Source organism: Lepus europaeus, chromosome 1 (genome assembly GCF_033115175.1).
Source record: "Lepus europaeus isolate LE1 chromosome 1, mLepTim1.pri, whole genome shotgun sequence".
In the NCBI taxonomy this organism is placed as follows: Eukaryota; Metazoa; Chordata; class Mammalia; order Lagomorpha; family Leporidae; genus Lepus; species Lepus europaeus.
The window spans coordinates 32429600-32452575 of record NC_084827.1 but is presented as its reverse complement, the minus strand read 5'-3'; the positions used below and the strand labels follow the sequence as shown (position 1 = coordinate 32452575).

General features: G+C 43.4%; 1 protein-coding gene across 1 annotated transcript in view; it reads left to right on the top strand.

Annotated features, from left to right (window-relative positions):
- Positions 1-3526: 3526 nt before the first annotated feature.
- The window catches only part of CAPZA2 (capping actin protein of muscle Z-line subunit alpha 2), a 68392-nt gene continuing 48942 nt past the window's right edge, over positions 3527-22976 (top strand). The window contains exon 1 of the mRNA XM_062208111.1: positions 3527-3668. Coding sequence (XP_062064095.1) covers positions 3630-3668 — 39 coding nt within the window. The 5' untranslated portion in view covers positions 3527-3629. The remainder of the gene's footprint in view (positions 3669-22976) is intronic.

Here is a 22976-nt window from a genome sequence, read left to right as displayed (position 1 = left end):
CCTTGCAGTCATATCATGATTATTTTCTACTTGTATCTACTTGTGTGATGGCTTGAAGTCTTGCAGAATTCATAGGCTACATGTTTCATAATTCTGTTAGTCCTTTTCATTGTATCAGGAAGCAAGTATTGGGAGATTACTGAAAGGATTACCAGAAATTACACATAATTGCTGGTTGTATCACTGTGGAAACCACATGTAAAGTATCACCAAGGTTACAATTATAAACATACTTTGAGTTAAATTATTGCAAAGCATTATCAGATTTGAGGAAGTTTCTACAGGAAGAGAGCAGCCAGTTAATCCAGCAACATTTACTGAGAATTCTCTGTTTACTAATTCCACAGTGTGATACTAGCTGTTGCTAATTGAACAAGAGAAAAACAAAACAGAACCCAAACCCAGAAGCACTTTTGATAGCAGGTGGTGGTAAATGGGAACTGATGGAACACGAAAACTATCACTTTCATTAAGTTCACTTACTGGAGTGCACCTGGACTTTAGACAGGAAGAAAGAAAAATTTTAGAGTAGATGGAACATGAGATATAGAATAAAATGCCTAGGTTCCAATACCAGCTAGGTCACTTAGAAACTGAACAAGCTTGAATAAATTGTTTACCCTCAGTTTTTTCCTTCAGTGAAATGAGTATAATATTAGGGATAAGCACCTTGTTCCATGAGGTTGCAATGAAAAAGCAGTGAAGCAATGGCTTGTAAATATGCTGTTGATTACATCCTGTGAGATCCTTGGCCAAACCAAATGGTTTATTCTCTTTTGTGTCTTCTCCCTAATGTCTTGCCTTCAATAGGACACCTGCTTTTTCTTGCATGTTAGCAAGCTTCCACTTCCTGAACTCTCCTTAAATGAACATTCAGTAAATTCCTTAATGTCTTGTGGGGCCAGCACAGTGGCATAGCCAGTGAAGCTGCCACTTGCAATGCTGGCATCCTGCCAGGGCATTTGTTTGTGTGCTGGCTACTCCTCTTCCGATCCAGCTTCCTGCTAATGGCCTGGGAAAAGAAGGAGAAGATGGTCCAAGTGTTTGAGCCCCTGCCACCCAAGCAGGAGAACTGAAAGAAGTTCCTGGCTCCTGGCTTTAGCCTAGCTCAGCCCTGGCCATTGCAGCCATTTGAGAAGTGAACCAGCAGATGGAAGATAGCTAGCTCTCTCTCTCTCTCTCGCTTTCTCCCCCTGTTCTTCTGTAACTCTGACTTTTAAATAAATAAATAATCTTTAAAATAATCATAATGTCTGTGATTTAATGTTATAACTAGTACTCAAGCAATATTTTTCACTTTGTGTTTCTATGTGGGTGCAAACTGTTGAAATCTTTACTCAATATATACTGAACTGATCTTCTGTATATAAAGATAATTGAAAATGAATCTTGATGTGAATGGAAGGGGAAAGGGAGCGGGAAAGGGGAGGGATGCGGGTGGGAGGGAAGTTATGGGGAGAAAGCCATTGTAATCCATATGCTGTACTTTGGAAATGTATGTTCATTAAATAAATGTTAAAAAAATAATAATCATAATGTCTTGCATCTGAATAGTTACTTAAGCTCTTTACAGAACCCTTAGATATCACATGCATCTGTCAGATTCATCTTGCTGGGCATTAGTTCTGAGCATATCATGTCACTGTGGAAAAGTTTTCAACAGCTTCTCTTTTTCTACTGAATGAAGTTTTAACTCCAACTTAAACTAATGCCTTGCTACTTAAAGTATGGCCTCCAAAGCAGGAGCATTGGCATCACCTGGGAGCTTGTTAGACCTGCAGATTCTCCAGCCCCAACCCAGACTATTGAATCAATGATACTCTCAAATTTTCCATTTTCATAATTTATTTTTTAAAGACTTTATTTATTTATTTAAGAAGTAGAGTTACAGGGAGAGGGAAAGACAGAGAGAAAGGTTTTCCATCTGCTGGTTCACTCCCCACATGGCCGCAACAGCTGGAGCTGAGGCGATTTGAAGCCAGGAGCCAGGAGCATCTTCCGGATCTCCCATGCCGATGCAGGGCCCAAGCACTTGGGCTATCTTCAACTGCTTTCCCAGGCCATACCAGAGAGCTAGATCAGGAGCTGGCACTTAGTTCAGCAATGCCCCAGCAAATTTAACAAAATCCCCAGCTGATGGAACATCAACTATATCTTTACTCTCTTGTAAACTTGAAGCTTCAGAAACTGGAGTTGTGGCATAGCAGATAAAGTCACTGCCTGCGACACCACCATCACATATGGGTGCCAGTTCCAGTCCTGCTGCTCTGCTTCCCATCCAGGTCCCTGTTAATGGCCTGGGAAGAGCAGCAAAAGATGGTCCAAGTGCTCAGGCCCCTGTTGCCTAAGTGGGAGACCCAGCTGAAGCTCCTGGCTTCTGCCTGGCTCAGCACCAGCAGTTACAGCCACTTGGGAGAGTGAACCAAGGATGGAAGATCTCTCTCCCTCTAACTTTGACATTCAAAAAATAAATAAATAAAATCTTGAAGTCTCTGAAGGGTTGCCAAATTTCACATATGAAAGTAAAGAACATCCAGTAAAATTAGAAACGGGTAACTTTTCAGTGTATCTCAAATGCTTCATTGGACATTTTCTTTTAAAAAGCCATTGTTTATTTGTAATTCCGATTTTGCTAGCTGTCCTGTATTTAATCTGGTCACCCTATTCAGGATGGTAGAATCCATTCCCTGGCAAAAGTGCAGTGCCTCCCCCGACTGCTCAGTGTGTGTCTGAAGAATAGAGGAAGTGAGTTTTTTTGGGGCCAGCACTGATGTAGTAGGCTAAGCCTCTGCCTGCCAGACTGGCAAATCATTTGGCTGCTCCTTTCTCGATCCATCTCCGTGCTAAAGGCCTGGGAAATCAGTGGAAGACGGCCCAAGTCCTTGGGTCCCTGCACCTGCGTGGGAGAGAGACCTGAAAGAATCTCCTGGCTGCCGGCTTCAGATAGACCCAGATCTGGCAGTTGTGGTCATTTGGGGAGTGAACCAGCAGATGGAAGATCTCTGTAACTACCTCTCAAATAAATAAAACCTTTAAAAAAAAAAAAAAGTGAGATTTCTGCCTTTTTGCGCAACATTGAAAATCCCGAGACTAACACGATGCCTGGAGCATTTTAAAAGACCAATAAATTTTGAATTAAATTAAATTAAACGAATTTACCTAGCACAATCTCACAATTACGGACTGGGGTTGTGTGTGCCTGTTTTAATAATTAAAGCCGAGTATTTATCTAAGGCTCCTATTTGTACTCTTTTTCACATTGGAGCCGGCAGAGTTCAGGACTCGATGGGAACGAATCAAGAGCTCAGAATGTACTCGTCGCAGACGGGGCCCATATGGTCATGGTGGGGAGAGAACCCCGTTCGTTCTCCGGAGGCTGACAAGCCTGCGGCAGGCGGCGGTCGGAAACGCTTCCCTCTCCCGGCTTCCGAAGCGCCCGCGCCTGCGCACAGCCGCACGCCGGGCCCCCAGGGCCGGGTTAAGGGAGGCGGGGCTCCCAAGGCGCGTGCGCGGCGGCCTGGGCGGCGGGCCCCTCCCTTGGCGGGGGCGCGCGACACGGAGGACCGCACCGAAAGGGGGAAGTCAGGTGGCCGCTGCCGCCGCCGCCACGGTCTGTCGCCAGAAGGAAGATGGCGGATCTGGAGGAGCAGTTGTCTGATGAGGAGAAGGTAGGAGCCGCGGGGGCGGCGGCGGCGAGGGGCGGCGCGGAGCCGGGAGGGCCTCGGCGTGTCACCGCCGAGTCTGGACGGTGGCGACGGGCTTTGGCCGACGGGCAGTGCCCTCGGCTGCCCTTCCTCCCCCGCCTCGCCGTGCGCGAGTGCCTGCCCCTGTCAGTCAGCCGAGGCCCCCGCGCGGGCGCCCGTCTCTGACGGGCCTGCTCGCGCCGCTCCTTGTAGGGTGTGTGCTCCGAAAATAGGAAGCGGGCGCCGGGCGGCGGCTGCGGGCCCGGCGCGGAGGGCGGGGGCGGGGGGCGCGAGCGGAGGGCGGCGGCCGCGCGGGACCCTCAGCCTCGGCGCGGGCCCGGGGCCGCTGCGCGGAGCACCGGGGACTGCGGAGGGGGGTTCTGCGTCCCGGCCTGGGAGCGGCCCAAGGGCAGTGCCCAGCCCGGCGGCCTGGCCTGGAGCGTCGCCGGGGGTGAGGGGGAAGGGGGAAAATCGCTTAGGAAGCACTTGGGCCTTCCACTTCCCCCGCCCCATCGCCAGAAGGCTGCCTCTCCTCCTCCTCCTCTCCGGCTTCCCCTTTGCCCACGGAGGTTCCTTGCTTTTTCTTTTCTTCGCTTTCGCTGGAAGCCGTGCAGCTCCGTGTTCCTTGAGAGGGATCCGAGTTGCTCACAAAAAGAGCCCTTCCCGTAGTTCTTTTCTGCCCCGGTGGGCAGCAGCCTCCGGGGGCGGGGGGCGACCTGGCGCCACCCCGTTTCTTCCTGCTGGGACTTCTTCCGAAGCTAGGCGGTGCAACTCCTTTCCACCGTGTGTTCGATGCTGTGACAGCCATGGAACCAGATGAGAGACTTCCGTCCTCAGACGTGTGAAATAAGAAAACCGATCCTGGAACTAATTCTCTTATTCACTCGTTCCCTTTGGCTGCAGGGGAAGGCCTGGTTCTCGGGGATGGGCGGGGTGGGGGGGAACCCTAATAATTTTTGAATATTTCCTGGAGAGGACCTTGATGTTTCTCAGACTTAAAAGTATCTAACACGACGTGAATAAGATAGTGTGGCCGTTTTGGAAATGCCCGTCTGCAACCATGCTGCGTGCCTGTGTTCTCAAAATAGTAAGGTTTTGTAGGAAACACAGGCAAGTTACATTAGGATGTTTCACAAACCCTAATATCAGCCTAAGGGTACTTTTATTTCTTGTGTTCTTGCATCAAAATGTAAGATTCTCTTTCCCCAGCTGAGTGTGCAGAAGGCAGCTCTGTCTTCAGTTTTCAAAGTGTTTTCTGTGAAGTGGTAATAAAGAACAACAACAACAGAAAGAGAAAAAAGGAGAGCAACAAGATTCTCCATAATGGACAGGCCTCTGTCGGAGATCCGGCAAAAGTTACTGGGCACTGTTCACATGTGTGGTATTGGTAAACAGGCCGGAGGTGGCAACTGAAAATGGACATGAGCAAGCACATGCATACACGGTTAAGTAGTGTGGTTTCTCGAAGAGATCGTTGTGCCTTTACTCAATCATTCTGAAGTGGTTGTTAGTAGTTCAAGTGGCTAAAAATGTAATTGGGGAGAGAGTACTCAGTGTGGGAGTTAATACAGACCTGCCATGTGTTGCAAAGGTCCGGAATAGCAAAATGAGATGCCAAGATCCCTTATTATCTGGCACTCTGGGAGCACCAAGTTCCAGAAGGGGCAGAAGCTGGCCATCCAGCTTGCCCAGCACAATATTGGATGAGTGAGTGAAAATTCCAGTTTGGATTTTGGTGTTTCTGTTTTTATTCGGACTTCTATGAAAATATTCTGTAGATATTTTACATACAGATTTCATCCCTGTGTATGCTAATTTAAGGAAAAACAGCTCAGTCAGTGGAATTTTAATACTCGAATTATGAGAATGCTTTTTTCAATCTTTGGGGGAGAAGCATGTTGGTAAAGGATGAGAAATGGTGATATTTTTAAACTTAAATTTAAATCATGTTACTTTTCCTGCTCCTTTATTTGTAAACTTCGAAAACAACCTTTTTGTACTCTTAAGCTTTGAAATTTTCATTCTGAAAGGCAGATCTAAGGGAAGGGAGCTGTTAAGATTTGTGTAAAACCCTTTGTATATGGACAGATACATTCTTAAATTTTTTTTTTTATTTTTTTTTATTTTTTTTATTTATTTTTTTTTTTTTGACAGGCAGAGTGGACAGTGAGAGAGAGAGAGAGACAGAGAGAAAGGTCTTCCTTTTGCCGTTGGTTTACCCTCTAATGGCCGCCGCGGTAGCGCGCTGCGGCCGGCGCACCGCGCTGATCCGATGGCAGGAGCCAGGTGCTTCTCCTGGTCTCCCATGGGGTGCAGGGCCCAAGCACTTGGGCCATCCTCCACTGCACTCCCTGGCCACAGCAGAGAGCTGGCCTGGAAGAGGGGCAACCGGGACAGGATCGGTGCCCCGACCGGGACTAGAACCCGGTGTGCCGGCGCCGCAAGGCGGAGGATTAGCCTGTTGAGCCACGGCGCCGGCCACATTCTTAAATTTGTTATGAACTTGAGGTGGGTAGTTTTATTATTACCATTTCACAGATAAGTAAACAGAGGTTTTAAGAGTTTTAAGTAAGTCTTCCAAGGATAACTGGGTAGGAAGTGGCAAAGTTGGTAGTTAGATCCAAGTTTGTCAGAGTACAAATTCCATGCTCTTGTGATACCATGTTCTTTTAAACAAAATTGGTTACATGATCCTTTTCTGGGTTTGTCTCTCTGTTTTTTATTTGTTGACAATTTTTTAAAAAGGAGAAACAATGGTTCTTTTAAAGTAAAATTTGTAGATAGCAAAGATTAAACAGTGTTGATTTCTAATATGTTTTTTGGTTTGTTTTAGATCAAGATTTATTATTATTTAGCACATTTAAACATTTCTATTACTGGTATAATCTCATATATGCCTTATAGTAGGAAGCATCTTAGAAATTGATCTAGAATAAGAGCTTTGCTTTTAATAATCATGTACAGTTACTTTTTGAGGATACCACTAGTGAAACTTAATGACCCTGGGGCCAGCCCTGTGTTGTATCAGGTAAAGCCTGCAGTTCCGGCATCCCATACAGGCGAGACCTGGCTGTTCCACTTCCAATCCAGCTCTCTGCCATGGCCTGGAAATGCAGTTAGAAGATGGCCCAAGTGCTTGGGCCCCTGCACCTGCATGGGACACCTGGAAGAAGCTCCTGGCTCCTGGCTTCGGATAGGCCCAGCTCCAGTTGTTCCAGCCATTTAGGGAGTGAACCAGTGGATGGAAGAACTCTCTCTTTGTGCCTCTGCCGCTCTGTAACTCTGCCTTTCAAATAAATAAATAAATCTTTAAAAAAAACCCAAAACTTAATGACCTTTTCTCTTTTGGCCATCAGGTTAATAAGAAATATTTAGCTGAAGAAGCACATTGAAGGGTTTTTTTGTTTTGGTTTGTTTTGGTTTTTTTGCTTTTAGACTTACTTCATTTATATGAGAGGCAAAGTTACAGAGAGGGGTCTTCCAACCACTGGTTCACTCCCCAGATGGCTACAATGGTCAGAGCTGGGCCTGTGTGAGGCCAGGAGCTTCTTCTGGGTCTCCTACTTGGGTGTAGGGGCCCAAGCACTTGGGCCATCTTCTTCTGCATTTCCAGACATGGCAGCAATGAGCTGGATTGGAAGTGGAGCAGCCTGGACTTGAACTGGCGCCCATATGGGATGCCAGTGCTGCAAGCGGAGGCTTAACCTGTTATTCCATAGCACCAGCCCCAAGTAAAGTTCTTTGGAGCTATTAATTTGATGTGATGTGTCCCACAGACTTCTTACATGGAGAAACTCTGGGCCAAAACCAGTTTATATTTTTTGTTCCTAGGTCAGTTATATTGCACAGTTAAGCATTTTTGTGAATTTGAAATTGTGATACAAGGCTTAAATGAAAAGAACCATAGCCTTCCCAAGCCTCTCTAGATAAGAAAACCTTCCTGAAGGAAAATAGTTATTGGTAAAAGAGGACCTTTTCTTTTTTCTTCCTGTAACCCCTCCTATCTTCCCCCAGCAATTAGGATAGTCTATTCCCATAACATTAGCTTTTATGTCTTTGTAGATGTGTCTCAAGTACATGGCTCTAGCAGTAACTTCTCTCCTGAGTACTGATCACACATTTTTACCTGTTGGTCGTGTTTACAGGCATTAATTAGATGTGTTCAAATGGAGCCTGTCTAAAAGTAAATGATAAGCCACCTTCTTTGCCCACATAAACTACTCATTTTTCTCTTTATTTCATTGTTCCTGTCATCAGGTTTTAACTTCAGCTTTAACATTTTATTTTCCTTTTTCCCCGTTCCTTAAAATTGGTTTCTAAATTTTGTCACTTCTGTCATCAAAATGTGCCTTTTACAAATACTTTATTTCTCACTTGAAAAGTTATTTATATTAATATTTGGTTAATTGCCTCTCAGTTGACCAGGTTATTAAATTAACTATTGTTTGGTAACAAAATGTCACCAGACCAACAGAATACAAATTGATTTTGGCTATTCTGTGACAACAGTTAAAAAAGAAAATCAGGGCCAGTGCTGTGGCGTAGTAGGTGAAGCCTCTGCCTGTGGCGCCAGCTTCCCATTTGGGTACTGGTTTGTGTCCCTGCTGCTCCTCTTCCAGTCCAGCTCTCTGCTTATGGCCTGGGAAGGCAGTGGAAGATGGCCCAAGTACTTGGGCCCCTGCACCCACATGGGAGACTCAGAAGAAGCTCCTGGCTTCGGTTTGGCCAAGATCTGGCCATTGTTGCCACTTGTGAAGTGAACCAATGTATGGAAGGAGACCTTTCTCTGTCTCTTCCTCTCTATCTATGTAGCTCTGCCTCTTGAATAAATAATCTTTAAAAAAAAAAAAAAAAGTCAAGGGAGGAGAGGTAGGATTAGAACAAGTGTCTCTTGTCCTTTCCCTGCAGCAGTTGCATTTGCCACAGTTGGACTTTGATTAGCAAAGTCTCTACACTGATCCCTGTAGTTAGCAGCATCTGAGCCAGGTTCTCTGCTCTAACATCTTGGTGCCTGGATCTCCCATTGCCTTGGCAAGGAAGCCCAACTTTTGAAATGGTGTTCTAGATCTTGTATTGCAGTCTAATCTAAATATTTGTAATATTTCCATACTGTCATTTAATTCTGCTGTGAGTCTAGAGATACCTGTGCAGTACCTTTAGGTAAATTATTTCATCTGTCAGCCTCAGTTTTCCCTGAAAGGTGAGGATGTAACAGGAAGTACCTTCTCAGTGAAGATGCTCTTAAGTATATGTGGTGCCTGGCATGTAGCAAGCACAAAGTAAATGTTGATTTTTCTCAGCTTACAACTTCCCACCCACTTTTAGTGTTGATAATACTCCCAGGTCAGGTTGCTTTTTTGAAAGAGGAAAATTTTACTCATACTTTTCAGCTTTTACTCAGATCACATGGTTAGTTTAATCTCTTCTGAGCTTTATAACACAACCTTAGTATAAAGTACAGTTATGCATAATAATTTGTTTACCTTTTTCCCTTTTCTGTTGGAATTTATAAGTATAGAAATGATGTTTTCTGTAGCATCTGTCATTACTCTGCATTTGATGAGTAGAATAGTTCAATGAGTGAATCAGCATGTTGTTATGAGCTCAGAGAATTAAAAGAGAATATAAGCTTTATGAAAAGTAAAGTAGCATGTAATGGCAGGTTTTGAGGGAAAGTCTAGTGTGTCTAAATTTTTCTTTTATCTAAATAGTGCTATAGATTTTAAAGATTCAGATAATCTAAGGAAATTCCTAGTGTTCTTTGAGGTAAGGGTGGTGATATTAAGTAGGGTTCAAATGTGAAATGTTCTTTACAAGCAGTTTATATATGTTTTCCTCAGTATAGAAGCATACCTGGCTTCATAAATTTTTATGTGTAGTAAAAACAATATAAGCTGCCATTATACATCATCATAATTAATATAAAAGTAGTGCTCTTATTAACCAGAAAGTTAATGTGTAAGTTATTGATTTGAAAAATATTCCTAATTTTATTTCTCTAGATTAATTATGTTATTGCACCAATGAAAAGTAAAAATTCCTCCTACAGAAACTTGATAGAAGCTGAAACATAAGTGGAGTTTTTCAGACTTTACACATTGAAGCAAATCTGTAGTGTGTTTTTAGTGCATTTGGGAGCCATTTTCCATTTTAAAAACAGGGTAGTTTAATAGAATATTGATTTTCAGTGTAAGAACACATAAAATGATACAGTGTGAAGAGTAAAAAATAATTTTTAAGGTTGAAAAATATGAAGGCAAAAGTTGGCCTATGGTTTGTGCCATGACCTAAAAACCTAATCAGTCATCCGTATTAGCAGTTACTGTGATTTGTGCATGTCAAGAAAATAGAGTTTTTGTCTTCTCAAGATCACTTCTGTAACAGGTAACATAAAAACACTCATAGCTGTTGTCAAAAAAATTCACTAACTTTATTTATTTAAGAAAATCAAATTGCACCTATTTATGAAATGTCATTTGATATAGAATTTCCATCACAATTTTTATTTTAAAAGTAAGATATTTAGTCTTTACATTTTTGTTTTTATGATATTTATTTCCATGTTCCATTATAGAACTTTTCTTGTACATTGTAGTTTTCAGTGTTTCTAATGAAAATAACTCTTAGAAACTGTCTACCTCCATGTTCTTTTTTTTTTTTTTTTAAGATTTATTTTTATTTACTTGAAAGACAGTTACAGAGAGAGAGACACAGAGAGAGAGGTCTTCCATCTGCTTGTTCACTCCCCAGATGGCCGCAATGGCTGGAGCTGCACTGATCCAAAGCCAGGAGCCAGGAGCTTCTCCTGGGTCTCCCATGTGGGTGCAGGGGCCCAAGCACTTGGGCCATCTTGTACTGCTTCCCTAGGCCATAGTAGAGAGCTGGATCAGAAGAGAAGCAGCCAGGACTAGAACTGGCGCCCATATGGGATGCCGGCACTGCAGGTCAGGGCTTTAACCCTCTCTGCCACAGAGCTGGCCTCTACCTCCATGTTTTTTGCTTACCAAATAAGAGGACCCTTCAAAAGGTTGGTGGAAAAATGCAAATAAGAAATAAGCTTATTTTTAAAAAAACAAAGCATTTTGAAATTGTATATACAAGTAGATTGAATATCCCTTATCTGAAATATTTGGGACCAGGATGTTTTAGATTTTGGATATTTTTTTTATTTTGGAATATTTATATATACATAATGAGTTCCCAAGTTTAAATATGAAATTAACTTATGTTTCATATGTATCTCATACACATTGCCTGAAGGTAGTTTTTTATACAGTAGTTTTAGTGTGTGCCTGTGGAGTGTTTTGATATTGTTGTGGTTTTTTGAAAGACATCCATCTCCGCATCGATTGGTTCACTTCCCAACTGCTAGCAACACCCATGCCTGGGACAGGCTCCATGTAGGAGCCAGCAATTCAGTCCAGGTCTCCCACATGGTGTAGGGACCCACTACTTGAACTGTCACTGCTACCTCCTAGGGTATACATTTCCAGGAACTAGACTCTGGACCAGAGCCAGGACTCAAACACAGGCACTCTCATAATTCGTGTAGGAGTACCAAGCAGCATCTTAACTACTGTGCCAAACTGTGACCTATCACATGAGGTCGTATGTAGAATTTTCCACTGGTGGCATCACATCAGCCCTCAAAAGTATCAGATTTTGGAACATTTTCTATTTCAAAATCTCGAATTAGGGATGCCCAGCCTGTATACTGCATTTCCTTGATCCCAGTAGTCATACTTTTTCATTTTTTAAGATCTCTGAAATCAGGCCAGTCAATTGTGTTTTCCTTTTATAGTGGTATATATAATTATGAATTTTACATTAGTTGCTAACTGGGAGAGGCAAGGATATAATTGCAGTAACAACAACCTAAAATCAGCCTGAAAGAGTTGAGGCTGGAGGCTTTGTACCTCATCTCTGCTCATTGAGTGTATGTCTAGTGTGGGTCAGTGGAAGGGCCCTTCGTGGTGAAGTCATTTAAGAGTTCCTGGCCGGCGCCACGGCTCAATAGGCTAATCCTCCGCCTGTGGTGCCGGCACACTGGGTTCTTGGGCCCAGCACCCGCATGGGAGACCAGGAAAAGCACCTGGCTCCTGGCTTCAGATCAGCGCGCAGGCCGTGGCGGCCATTGGAGGGTGAACCAATAGCAAAAAGGAAGACATTTCTCCTCTCTGTCTCTCTCACTATCCACTCCGACTGTCAAAAAAAAAAAAAAGTTCCTTAAGAGTTCCAGGCTGCTGGAAGATTTTGATCTAAACTTTTCCCCCAGGTACTGCAGCAGTGGGAAGGAAATGGAATGAATAGCACAGAGCTTATAAAGCCCTCCCAACCCCCTACCCCACCGCCTTAAACTCACTTCATGTCTCATATTTCAACCAAGCAAAGCAAGTTACATGTATAAATACAGTTTTAGAGGGGTCAGGGAAGAGAGACTTAGGAATCTGAATAGCTGTAATGACACCATAGTTTAGGTTTTACATTCACTGAATGATGGTGTTCTGATCACCTGTGTTGTACAGGCAGTACAAGACCACAGATTCAAAGGTGGACATACATAACATGCACTCTACAATGGCTAAGTGAGTGGTAAATGGATGGAAATTCAGAAGGAACAATTGCTTCTTTCTAGGAGGCATGGTAGATGTGAGTTACGGTGCGGCTTATACCTGAGACTACAACATAGGAAGAAAAAAATATCAAGAAGGTGGCAGTGGCAGGGAGTATAAGTTAAGTGTAAAGGGAAGTCAGCTAAATAAATGAATATCTCAGGTATTTTGGAAGGAAGAGATGGAAAGGTGAATGTGCTTTTGAGTAGGTCACATGTAGGATGGTTCAGCCTAAGCATTGTGGACATACTGGGCCAGATAATTCTTTGTTGGGTGAGGGACATCCTATTCATGGTGGAGTGTTGAGCAACATCATTGGCCAGCCTGATAGCCAGTAGTACCATCCTGTCGTGACCATCAAAAATGTCTCCTGGGAAACAAAACCTCCCCTAGTTAAGAATCTGGGGTCTAGACAGGTTGAAGTTAGTTGGCACAGTTGGGAAAACCAGTCAAGTAGATTTGGGGACCTGACTGAAAGTAGTCTCACAACAAATGGAGGGAGAAATATTGATAGTGTTTTAGAGTTGGAATCAACTGAACTGGGTAAATGAGTGTAGGGGAAAGGCATCAGTCAAATAACTGAATGTTAAAATTTGGGAAGTGGTACCACCACTAACAGCTAGAGGATATGTAGCTGGGAGGAAAAAATGGTGAACTTAGTTTTGGTTATTTTAGTATGAACTGCTGGTAGGGTACTTAGTTTTGGTTATTTTAGTATGAACTGCTGGTAGGGTGTCTGCATGAAAATGCCTATCAGATAATAAACATAGAAATGGAGTTTGGAAAAGAGGTCGGACTCAGAGAATCAGAGATTTGGAAGTCTCCCTTTGGGGTTCCAGCTGTGAAATGGGATAAGTCTTTGAAGAGAAAAGGTTTGGATAGAGTGAAGGGGAAAGGACAGAGAGCATATACCTTTTTTTTTTTTTTTTTTTTTTTTACAGAGTGGACAGAAAGAGAGAGAGAAAGGTCTTCCTTTTTCTGTTGGTTCACCCCACAATGGCCGCTGTGGCTGGCGCACCACACCGATCCAAAGGTAGGAGCCAGGTGTTTCTCCTGGTCTCCCATGCGGGTGCTGGGCCCAAGGACTTGGGCCATCCTCCACTGCACTCCTGGGCCATAGCAGAGAGCTGGCCTGGAAGAGGGGCAACCGGGACAGAATCCTGCGCCCCGACCGGGACTAGAACCTGGTGTGCCGGCGCCGCAGGCGGAGGATTAGCCTATTGATCTGCGGCGCCGGCTGAGAGCATATACTTTTGAACATACTGGTTGAGCAGCCCTAATCCAAAATGCTAGGGACCAGAAGTTTCAGTTTTCAGATTCTGGGATATTTGCATAGGCTTTACCAGTTGATCATCCCTGAGCCAAACATGGAGCATTTCAGATTAAGGATGCTCAGTTTGTACTTTGATTTGAAGGAGAAAGAAGAGGAAAGAAACAGAAAGGTGTGGAATAACTTTTGGAGTCAAAAGTGTTGTATACCCAGCACAGTGGGTGCCTGTGTATCAGAGTGTAAAGAGAATTGTGAGAAGGAGCAGTGCACACTGTAGCAGAGATTAAGGAGGACTATGAGGTTGAAAAACGCCTTTAAATTTAAGAGAAAGGAACAAGAAACAAATCTGCTGCATGCCATACACTTTAACATACCTGCTCTCAATTTTCAGAATGAACTTGTTATTGTCCCATTCTACAGATAGGGAAACTGCAGATCAAGCCAGCTATTTAAATGGTGGACTAGGGGTTCTTAGTAGCCTTTAAAGGAGTAATTTTAGTAGGTTTTTGGGCAAGGAGTGGAGAGAGAGAAAAGCCCTATTACTAAGGTCTAAATAGGATGGATATGTTTTTTCTCTTTCAGAAATGGCCTTTCAATCTTGTCTGTGTTATAAACTAATCCTTCAGGAACCAGACACAATGACATCCCTCCTTTTGTTTTGTATCCTAACTAGCCTTTGCTAGGCCACTTATCAATTTTAATATATTGAGCTGTTCTTACTTCCTGTGTTCTTCAGGGCCAAGCCCTTTGGCATATTTTGTAATTCCAGCAGAGTGCTTAGCACATGTAAGGTCCACTGGTTTTCAGCTCTGAATGTAGATTCAGCTGGAGAGGTGATGAGCAGACATGGACATACAGACACCACTGTTGGATGAGACCTGAAGTGTCTACTTTTTGTAAAAATAAAGCTTGCCAAATGATTCATTGTTTTTATTTTTTTTTATTTTATTATTATTATTATTTTTTTTGACAGACAGAGTGGACAGTGAGAGAGACAGAGAGAAAGGTCTTCCTTTTGCCGTTGGTTCACCCTCCAATGGCCGCCGCGGCTGGCGCGCTGCAGCCGGCGCACCGCGCTGTTCCGAAGGCAGGAGCCAGTTGCTTCTCCTGGTCTCCCATGGGGTGCAGAGCCCAAGCACTTAGGCCATCCTCCACCGCACTCCCTGGCCACAACAGAGAGCTGGCCTGGAAGAGGGCAACCAGGACAGAATCCGGTGCCCCGACCGGGACTAGAACCCGGTGTGCCGGTGCCGCAAGGTGGAGGATTAGCCTGTTGAGCCACGGTGCCTGCTTAAGATTTATTTTATTTATTTGAAAGACGGAGTTACAGAGAGAGGTAGAGACAGAGAGAGAGGTCTTCCATCAACTGGTTCACTCCCCAGGTGGCCACAATGGCCAGAGCTGCGCCGATCCGAAGCCAGGAGCTTCTTCCAGGTCTCCCACGTGGGTGCAGGGGCCCAAGGAGTTGGGTCATCTTGTATTGCTTTCCCAGGCCAAAGCAGAGCGCTGGATCATAAGAGGAGCAGCCAGGACTCGAACCGGCGTCTATATGAGATGCGGGCACTTCACGCCAGGGCTTTAACTTGCTGCGCCATAGCGCCGGCCCCGATTTATTGTTTTTATTTATATTTATTTGAAATAGAGAGTGGATGAGTTTGGGAGAGAGAGAGAGAGTGTGAACGAGAGCATTTCATCCTCTAGTTCACATCACAAATACCTGCAGCAGCTAAGACTAGTCCAGGCAGAAACCAGGAGCCAAGAACTCCACCCACGTACTTGAGCCATCACCTGCTGCCTCCCAGGTTGTACATTAACAGAGCAAAATCAGAAATGGAGACATCCCGGGTACTCCAATATAGCATACTTGTGTCCCAGGGGCAGCTTAACCCACTGTGCCACAGCATCTGCCCCTAAACCCCAGGTGACTTGAATGTGTGAGCAGGTTTGAATCACTGTATTACTTGCCTATAAATGACTTGCCTATAAATTATCAACAAGAGAGACAGTAATATTATTGGACAGTAATTATTATTGGAAAAAATTAATGAAACAGAAAAGAAAGGTTTTACGGGACCAATGCTGTGGCATTGTGACACCGCTTGCAGTGTCGGCATCCCACATAGGCTCTGGTTGAAGTCCCAGCTGCTCTGCTTCTGATCCAGGTCTCTGCTGATGGCTTGAGAAAGCAGTGAAAGATGACCCAAGTCCTTGGGCCCCTGTACCTGCATGGGAGACCTGGAGGAAGCTCCTGGCTCCTGGAGCAGCTCAGCTCCTGCCATTGCAGCCATCTGGGGGAGTGAACCAACAGATGAAAGACCTCTCTCTCTCCGCCTCTGCCTCTTTGGAACTCTGCCTTTCAAATAAATAAATCAATCTTTTTTTAAAAAAAGTTTTACTACTTTGTTTTTCTTACTATTTCTCTCTCTCTCTCTCTCTCTCTCTCTCTCTCTCTCTCTCTCTCTCTCTCTCTCTCTTTGACAGGCAGAGTTAGTGAGAGAGAGAGAGAGACAGAGAGAAAGGTTCCTTCCGTTGGTTCACCCCCCAAATGGCCACTGTGGCCGGCGTGCTGTGCCAATCCGAAGCCAGGAGCCAGGTACTTCCTCCTGGTCTCCCATGCAGGTGCAGGGCCCAAGCACTTGGGCCATCCTCCACTGCCTTCCCGGGCCACAGCAGAGAGCTGGACTGGAGGAGGAGCAATTGAGACAGAACCGACACCCTAACCGGGACTAGAAACCTGGGTACCAGCGCCGCAGGCGGAGGATTAGCCTAGTGAGCCGCAGCGCCGGCCTCTTACTATTTCTCTTTGAGAATACTTTTTTTTTTTTAAAGATAGACAAAATTTAGAGGTGTTTTATGAATTGAGGTAACTGAGAAGAGGAAAGAAATGAAAATCCATGATAAAAAAGTTTATGTTACCTTTTCTTTTTCAGTTAATGATAATGCCTACTTTGGATCCATGGGTCTTAATGTTTTAAATAAATGGCAAAAACACATTTAAAGAAGACTTGATGCTGAATTTGCAAATAGCCTAATTTCATATTAAGTGCTATGGGCCCTGTTTTTAATTACTGTTCTAAATGATAATTATAAAGGAAAATTTCTTAAGAAAAAACTTAGGAACACAAATTATCACCCTTAAATATACTCATATTAAATTAGCCATAACACAGACATACAATAGTGTTTGCTTGGTTACAAACTAATTAAAATCATAAAGCTCAAGAGTGTTTTATATTCTTATTTGCCTTGAAGTTCTCAACAAAGCATAGGAAATATTTAGAGCTGTGAGAAGCAGCTTCAGATAATTCTTATAGTTGAAGTGAAAAAATGTAGAATAGTTACCGTAACTTTACTACCAGTACTTAAGGTGGTAACCCTTCTTGAGGATGCATTCTTTGAAAATCAGGTAAAATCCATGATTCCTTTCTCCATGAGACGAAAAACTCCCAATGATGTATATACATCCTTTAGGGGTAGGTTGCAAATACTGGTCTCCCATCAGAACCACTGCAGGAGATTTTAAAAATATGGATTTCTGGGTTCCATTCTCTGGAGATTGATTCACATTTAGGAATATGGACATCTATATATTATTTCCTTTTTCTGCACGCTTTCCTAGTGACTGTTGACAAGTGCCCATATTTGGGAAATTCCCACCTGTTAAGTCCCCTTTCTTGACCACAGAGGAGATAAGTGTGAGCCATGGTGTCCAACATGTGAGAGTTACTGGGGATGGAGGCAGGGTTCTGAAAGGAAATACAGGTATCTTGTTAGATTTGAATTTAAGGTAAGCAGTGAATTGTTTTTAGTGTAGGTATTTCTTGTGCCTTATCCCTTTGAAATCCTGGAGAGTATAGGGCTGTTTGTGTCTAAATTTAATGGTTTCACCTGGCTATTTTTTTCCTTTTTTAGAATTGTATTTATCTGAGAGGTAGAAGGAAAGAGACCAGTAGATCTCCCATTCACTAGTTCACTCACTAAATGCCCGTAATGGCTGGGGCTGGGCCAGGGCTGAAGCCAGGAGTCAGGAACTCAGTTCATGTTTCCCACGTGAGTGGCAGGATTTAATTCCTTGAGCCATCACCTTCTGCCTCCCAGCGTGTGAATCTGGAGTCAGGAACCAGAGCCAGAACTTGAACACAGGCATTCTGATAGGTGATGCAAGCCTCCCAATCTACAGCTTAACCACTGTGCCACACATCTGCCCTTCAGATGGCTGGGTTTTTTGTTTGTTTTGTATTTTGTGTGTGTGTGTGTGTGTGGTGTGTATCTGTGTGCTCCATGCACATACACTGCTTTTTATACTTGCATCTTTTTTTATGTCAGCTTCCTGTATTTATAGCCACTTTGGTAAGGACTCCATTTCCTGATAAGAAATCATTATTTTCTTCAGACAGTATTAAAATCTCCTAGAATTGAAGTTTTACCTTCATCTTTGTATGAATTTTGCCAAATGTCCAACAAAGGCATCAGAAAAATCTAGAGTATTCATGGACATAGGCAATTGAATTAATATTAATTTTGCCAGCTATTTGTATAAATAATGGTACAAATTGATAACCTACAGTAAACTCTCCCAACCTGTTACACCCTCAGATTTTAGCTGATAGTCATAAAACTGTAGTAGCACTGCCAGTTACCTTTAACTTCTTATTTTGGACACATATTTAAGAGGTGACGTAGGCTGTGGAGCCCTAATCCCTTTTAATCTGTGGCATTTTACCATGGAAACCAGTCTCTGAGAAAGGTGCATTCAGTTACCATTAATGCAAAGAAAGACAGGCCAGCAAGGCAGAAACATATGTTCATCCAGCCCTCCTTACCTGAAAGTTTTTCAGTTTAAATCAGCAGCATAAGATTACACACTTCTGAATTCATGTTCCAGTTATCTTCGACTGGTAAAAATACTTGATGTGTTATGCTAACTACTCTTTCTGAGGAATCACCCCAGGCCAAAGAGCAGTATTTCAAAAACTTATGTTATCTGGTTCATCAGTGTATTCTGTAATATGCCAGAGTTTTGATCACAGCTTCATACCAAGTGTGCCTTATCTTCCATTTACAGCTAGAAACTGCTTTAGGAAGGTAAGACACCATTGCTCTACAGGATTTAGGCATTACCAAACTAGTGGTCTTTTTTTTTTTTTCCTGGTCTGCTCTTTTCCCATGATTGTACAAATTCTGCTGATCATCTGACCTCTAGAACAAATTGATAAGAATGTGGAGAAGCTGATTTCTCTTGATAGGCTCAGAATGTAGATGTGCTCTACACAATATGAGAGACATCAGTTCTTCTGTCTTTGCCAATAATATGGCAGAACCATGTGTGACAGGCAGCATCCCAGTGTTACCATAACTTTTTCACTGTCTGCCCTGAGACACCTCTGATCCTGCTGACATCTGACAAGAAGACAGTGGTGCTGGTGGAAAGCAGAAAGCAATTTCCTGGTGGGTTTATCAAAAAGTACTGTATTTTCAACTGATAGAGAAGTAGCATTCTTTCCTTTATCTTCTAGGGGAAGGATTGGGGGAATCCTTTGTAAGAACAGTAGAACCAGTGTCATCTGAAAGATGAATGTCCCAATTTTTTCTTTCCTGTACTATTTGCAGCTGGATTCATCTACTGTCTTCTGAGGCTTTGTGGGGATTCTGACCAAAAGATTGAGTAGTCACAAACTGCCAAGATGACAGTGTTCATTTTTGAGAAAGTCCATTTCAGGTCATCTGATTTGCTCCATCAAAGACCATTTCTCACTAATAAGCTAATTTCATCTTCTGTGTACTAAGAATGAGGCTCAAGTGGCCTCAGAACCTCTATTTCATCTTCTACTTTACTGGCCACCTAGAAAAGCATTCCCAATTAGTTGATCACACCCAAAATACTGGCACATTCGCAGTAAGTTTGGAGAGTTGTAATGTTAAATCTATATCATCCTATGACTCAGAATCCTGGTTGGTATTTTCCTGAGTTATTGATGTAAATTTGTAGTTATTCTTTAATAAAAATTTATTAGTAAGTTCAGAGCTGTCTTCAGGAGGTTTGATTGGCTTCTGAATTTCAGTCATTCCTATAAAGGGACATTGTTTTCTATAATCTTCTTGGGTTAACTCAGATCCATCCTTCCACCTTTTTATGTTCAAAGTGTCCTTTCCCCTCCTCCCTTCACATCCATTGAAGAGTAGGAAATTAGATAATCACACTTAAATTTAGGTCTGAAAGAAAAATAAATGATGTTTGTGAAGAATGACACGTCCTACTAATGTTAAGACCATTTATCAGCTTCTTTACATATATTTTACCCCTGCCCCACTTTCTCTCTCCCCCATTTTTTTAGACAGATTTTTTTTTTTTTTTTTTTTTTTTTTTGGATAGGCAGAATGGACAGTGAGAGAGAGAGAGAGAGACAGAGAGAAAGGTCTTCCTTTTTCCATTGGTTCACCCTCAAGTGGCCACTACTGCCGGTGCGTTGCTGCCGGCACGCTGCGCCGATCAGAAGCCAAGAGCCAGGTGTTTCCTCCTGGTCTTCCATGTGGGTGCAGGTCCCAAGGACCTGGGCCATCCTCCACTGCACTCCCGGGCCACAGCAGAGAGCTGGCCTGGAAGAAGAGCAACCAGGACAGAATCTGGCGCCCCAACCGGAACTAGAACCTGGTGTGCTGGCGCCACAGGCAGAGGAATAGCCTAGCGAGCCACAGCGCCAGCTAGACAGATCTTCCATCCTCCATGGCTGGGCCAGGCTGAAGCCAGGAGCCTGGAAACTCCATCCAGGTTTCCATGCAAGTAGCAGGGATTTACTATTTGAACGACCACCTGCTGCCTCCCAGAGTATGCATTAACAGGAAGCTGGATGGAAAGCAAGGGGCTGGGACTCAAACCAGGCACTCCAGTATGAGACTGGGGCATCCCAAGTGGTGACTTAACCGCTGAGCCAGATTCACTCCTTAAAATATATTTAAATAGCTGAACTCCTTCCTTCCTCATCCTCAATTACATATAAATTGGACCTTCCTGGTTAAGTGCGATCTCTTTTTTTTTTTTTTGACAGGCAGAGCGGACAGTGAGAGAGAGACAGAAAGAAAGGTCTTCCTTTTCCGTTGGTTCACTCCCCAATGGCCACTGTGGCTGGCATGCTGAGGTCAGCGCACCGCGCTGATCTGAAGTCAGGAGCCATGTGCTTCTCCTGGTCTCCCATGCAGGTGCAGGGCCCAAGCACTTGGGCCATCCTCCACTGCACTCCTGGGCCACAGCTGAGAGCTGGACTGGAAGAGGAGCAACCAGGACAGAATCTGGCGCCCCGACTGGAACTAGAACTCAGTGTGCCGGTGCCACAGGCAGAGGATTAGCCTAGTGAGCCACGGCGCCGGCCAAGTGCAATCTTTTTCTGATCGCTTCCTCTTCACTATTGCTGCAGGAGGGATTGTGGAGTTGACTGAACACACACACTGTCGCCGGACAGATGAGATTGACAGGAGCTTGTTAAACAAGCCCAACAGCCCAGAAAAGGGAGACACAACACACCATGCACAGGAGTTGCACTTGGGAAGAGAGTGAACAAGCCAGTGCTGTGGGAGGCAGGCTTGCAATAGCATCAGGGTGGGATGATCCCTGGATCCTGAGGGAGCATGTGATTGGCTTGTTTGAATAATTCCTCCAACTGGCAGGGAATTGAAGCCTGCTACTCAGGGATAAGAAGGAACTGTGTCTGTTTCTGGTGATAAAGAGAATTGCTTGGATTGGGAACCTTATCTATGAGAGCAAAGCTTGGAGGGAACTTGGAGTTAGGCCTTGTCAAGATACATCATAATAATACTGGACCTTAATTTTATGCTTTACACCACATGTCTCAATGCTACTGTTTATCAAATCTGTTTGCTAAAGATTGGTGTAATAATATATCAGTACATTTCTGATAGTAAAATTTGAGAATTTTCCTTTCTGTCTGACCTTTTCTTCTGATAATTCATAGAGGTTAAGATACTCTGCTGCTGTTTCACCATAGTAAGTAGAAGATGGCTAAATCATATGCAGGAGGGCTTCGCAAAGCTCATAGAAAATTCACATTATCTTTCATTTCTTTTTTCCGTAATCGTTTTGAAGCTCAGTTATATATGAATAAGTGTGGAGGCATGAAAGACAAGAGAGAAGGACTGGAGTAGTAAGGCTCTAATACTGTACATAATGTGGAAGGAGAAAGACTGGACAGATTGTAGACATTAGAAAGTATTGGAAAGAATAAAAAAAGGTGATAGCAATTATTTGAGTGCTTTCTATGTGCCAAACACTTTACTAAGGGTAATACCTCATTCAACCAAGTGAGGAAACTGAAAGTAGTTTGCTGTAGGCAGTAGGCAGTGTAGATGTGGTCTGAATACACATAATCTTATTTAAGAGTTTGGGCTCTTACCAGTTCTATTTTACAGCCTTGGAGGAGCCTTAAAGGTTACGCTAAGGACTGTGAACTTTTATCTTGCTTTAAGTGGGGAACCATTGAATGATTTTGCCCAGGGAAGAAACGTCAGGATTTCCACTGAAAAAATCAGTCTGGTGCAAGGTAGAATTGAATCTGAGCGAGAGACAGGCACTCATTGATCATGTGACTGACTCTGGAAGAGAGAAGAGTGTGGATGATTTCTAGATGGTATCAGTAATTTTGTCAAGAACAAGAAGGAGTATGTTTGGGTGTGACAATCCTAGATATCTTTGAGGCACCTTGATGGAGATTTCTTTATGTTCTAATTGAAAATGTAGGTTGGTGTTGAGAGAGATTGTGATAGGAGGTATATGGATATGAGAGCTGTGGTGGGTTGATAATTGAAGCAGTGGAAATGGATGAGATTACCCAGAGACTTCTGTTTCCAGCCTGTCTGAATCATCGTAAAGATTACATTGTGTTGTGAAGTAGCTTGTTGTGTTGTGAAAAGCCCTCAACTTCATCTGAAGACTTCATACAGATCTTCATTCTGGATCTGTTTTCTCTTGCACAAATTAAGGGTAATAACAGCTATCTCAGAGTAATTGTATATAATATTTTATCCAACAGGGCCAGGATTTTTAAAAGGTTAAGAAATAATGATATATTTCATCTCCACTAGATTAACCTTAAAAAAATGGAGGCTTAAGAACAAAAATAGAAACATGATTGCAGAGCACTTGCTTGATTTAAATGAAAACCCAAATCTTAACTGCACGGTGACCATATGCAGCTAGGAATGTAGCTTTCTTTCCTGTGTTGCTGTTTGTAGTTTGAGGTGAACAGGTCAAGTGGAGGTGGAGCAGATGTTGGGTACAGGAAGTACATGCATTGCAAAGAACACAGAAATGCATGGACAGTAGATGAATTATCTTTGTAACACTGCAGGGCGTGGAAAGAATGGGCCATCAAATGAGGAGGCACCTTTCTCTGAAGGGAG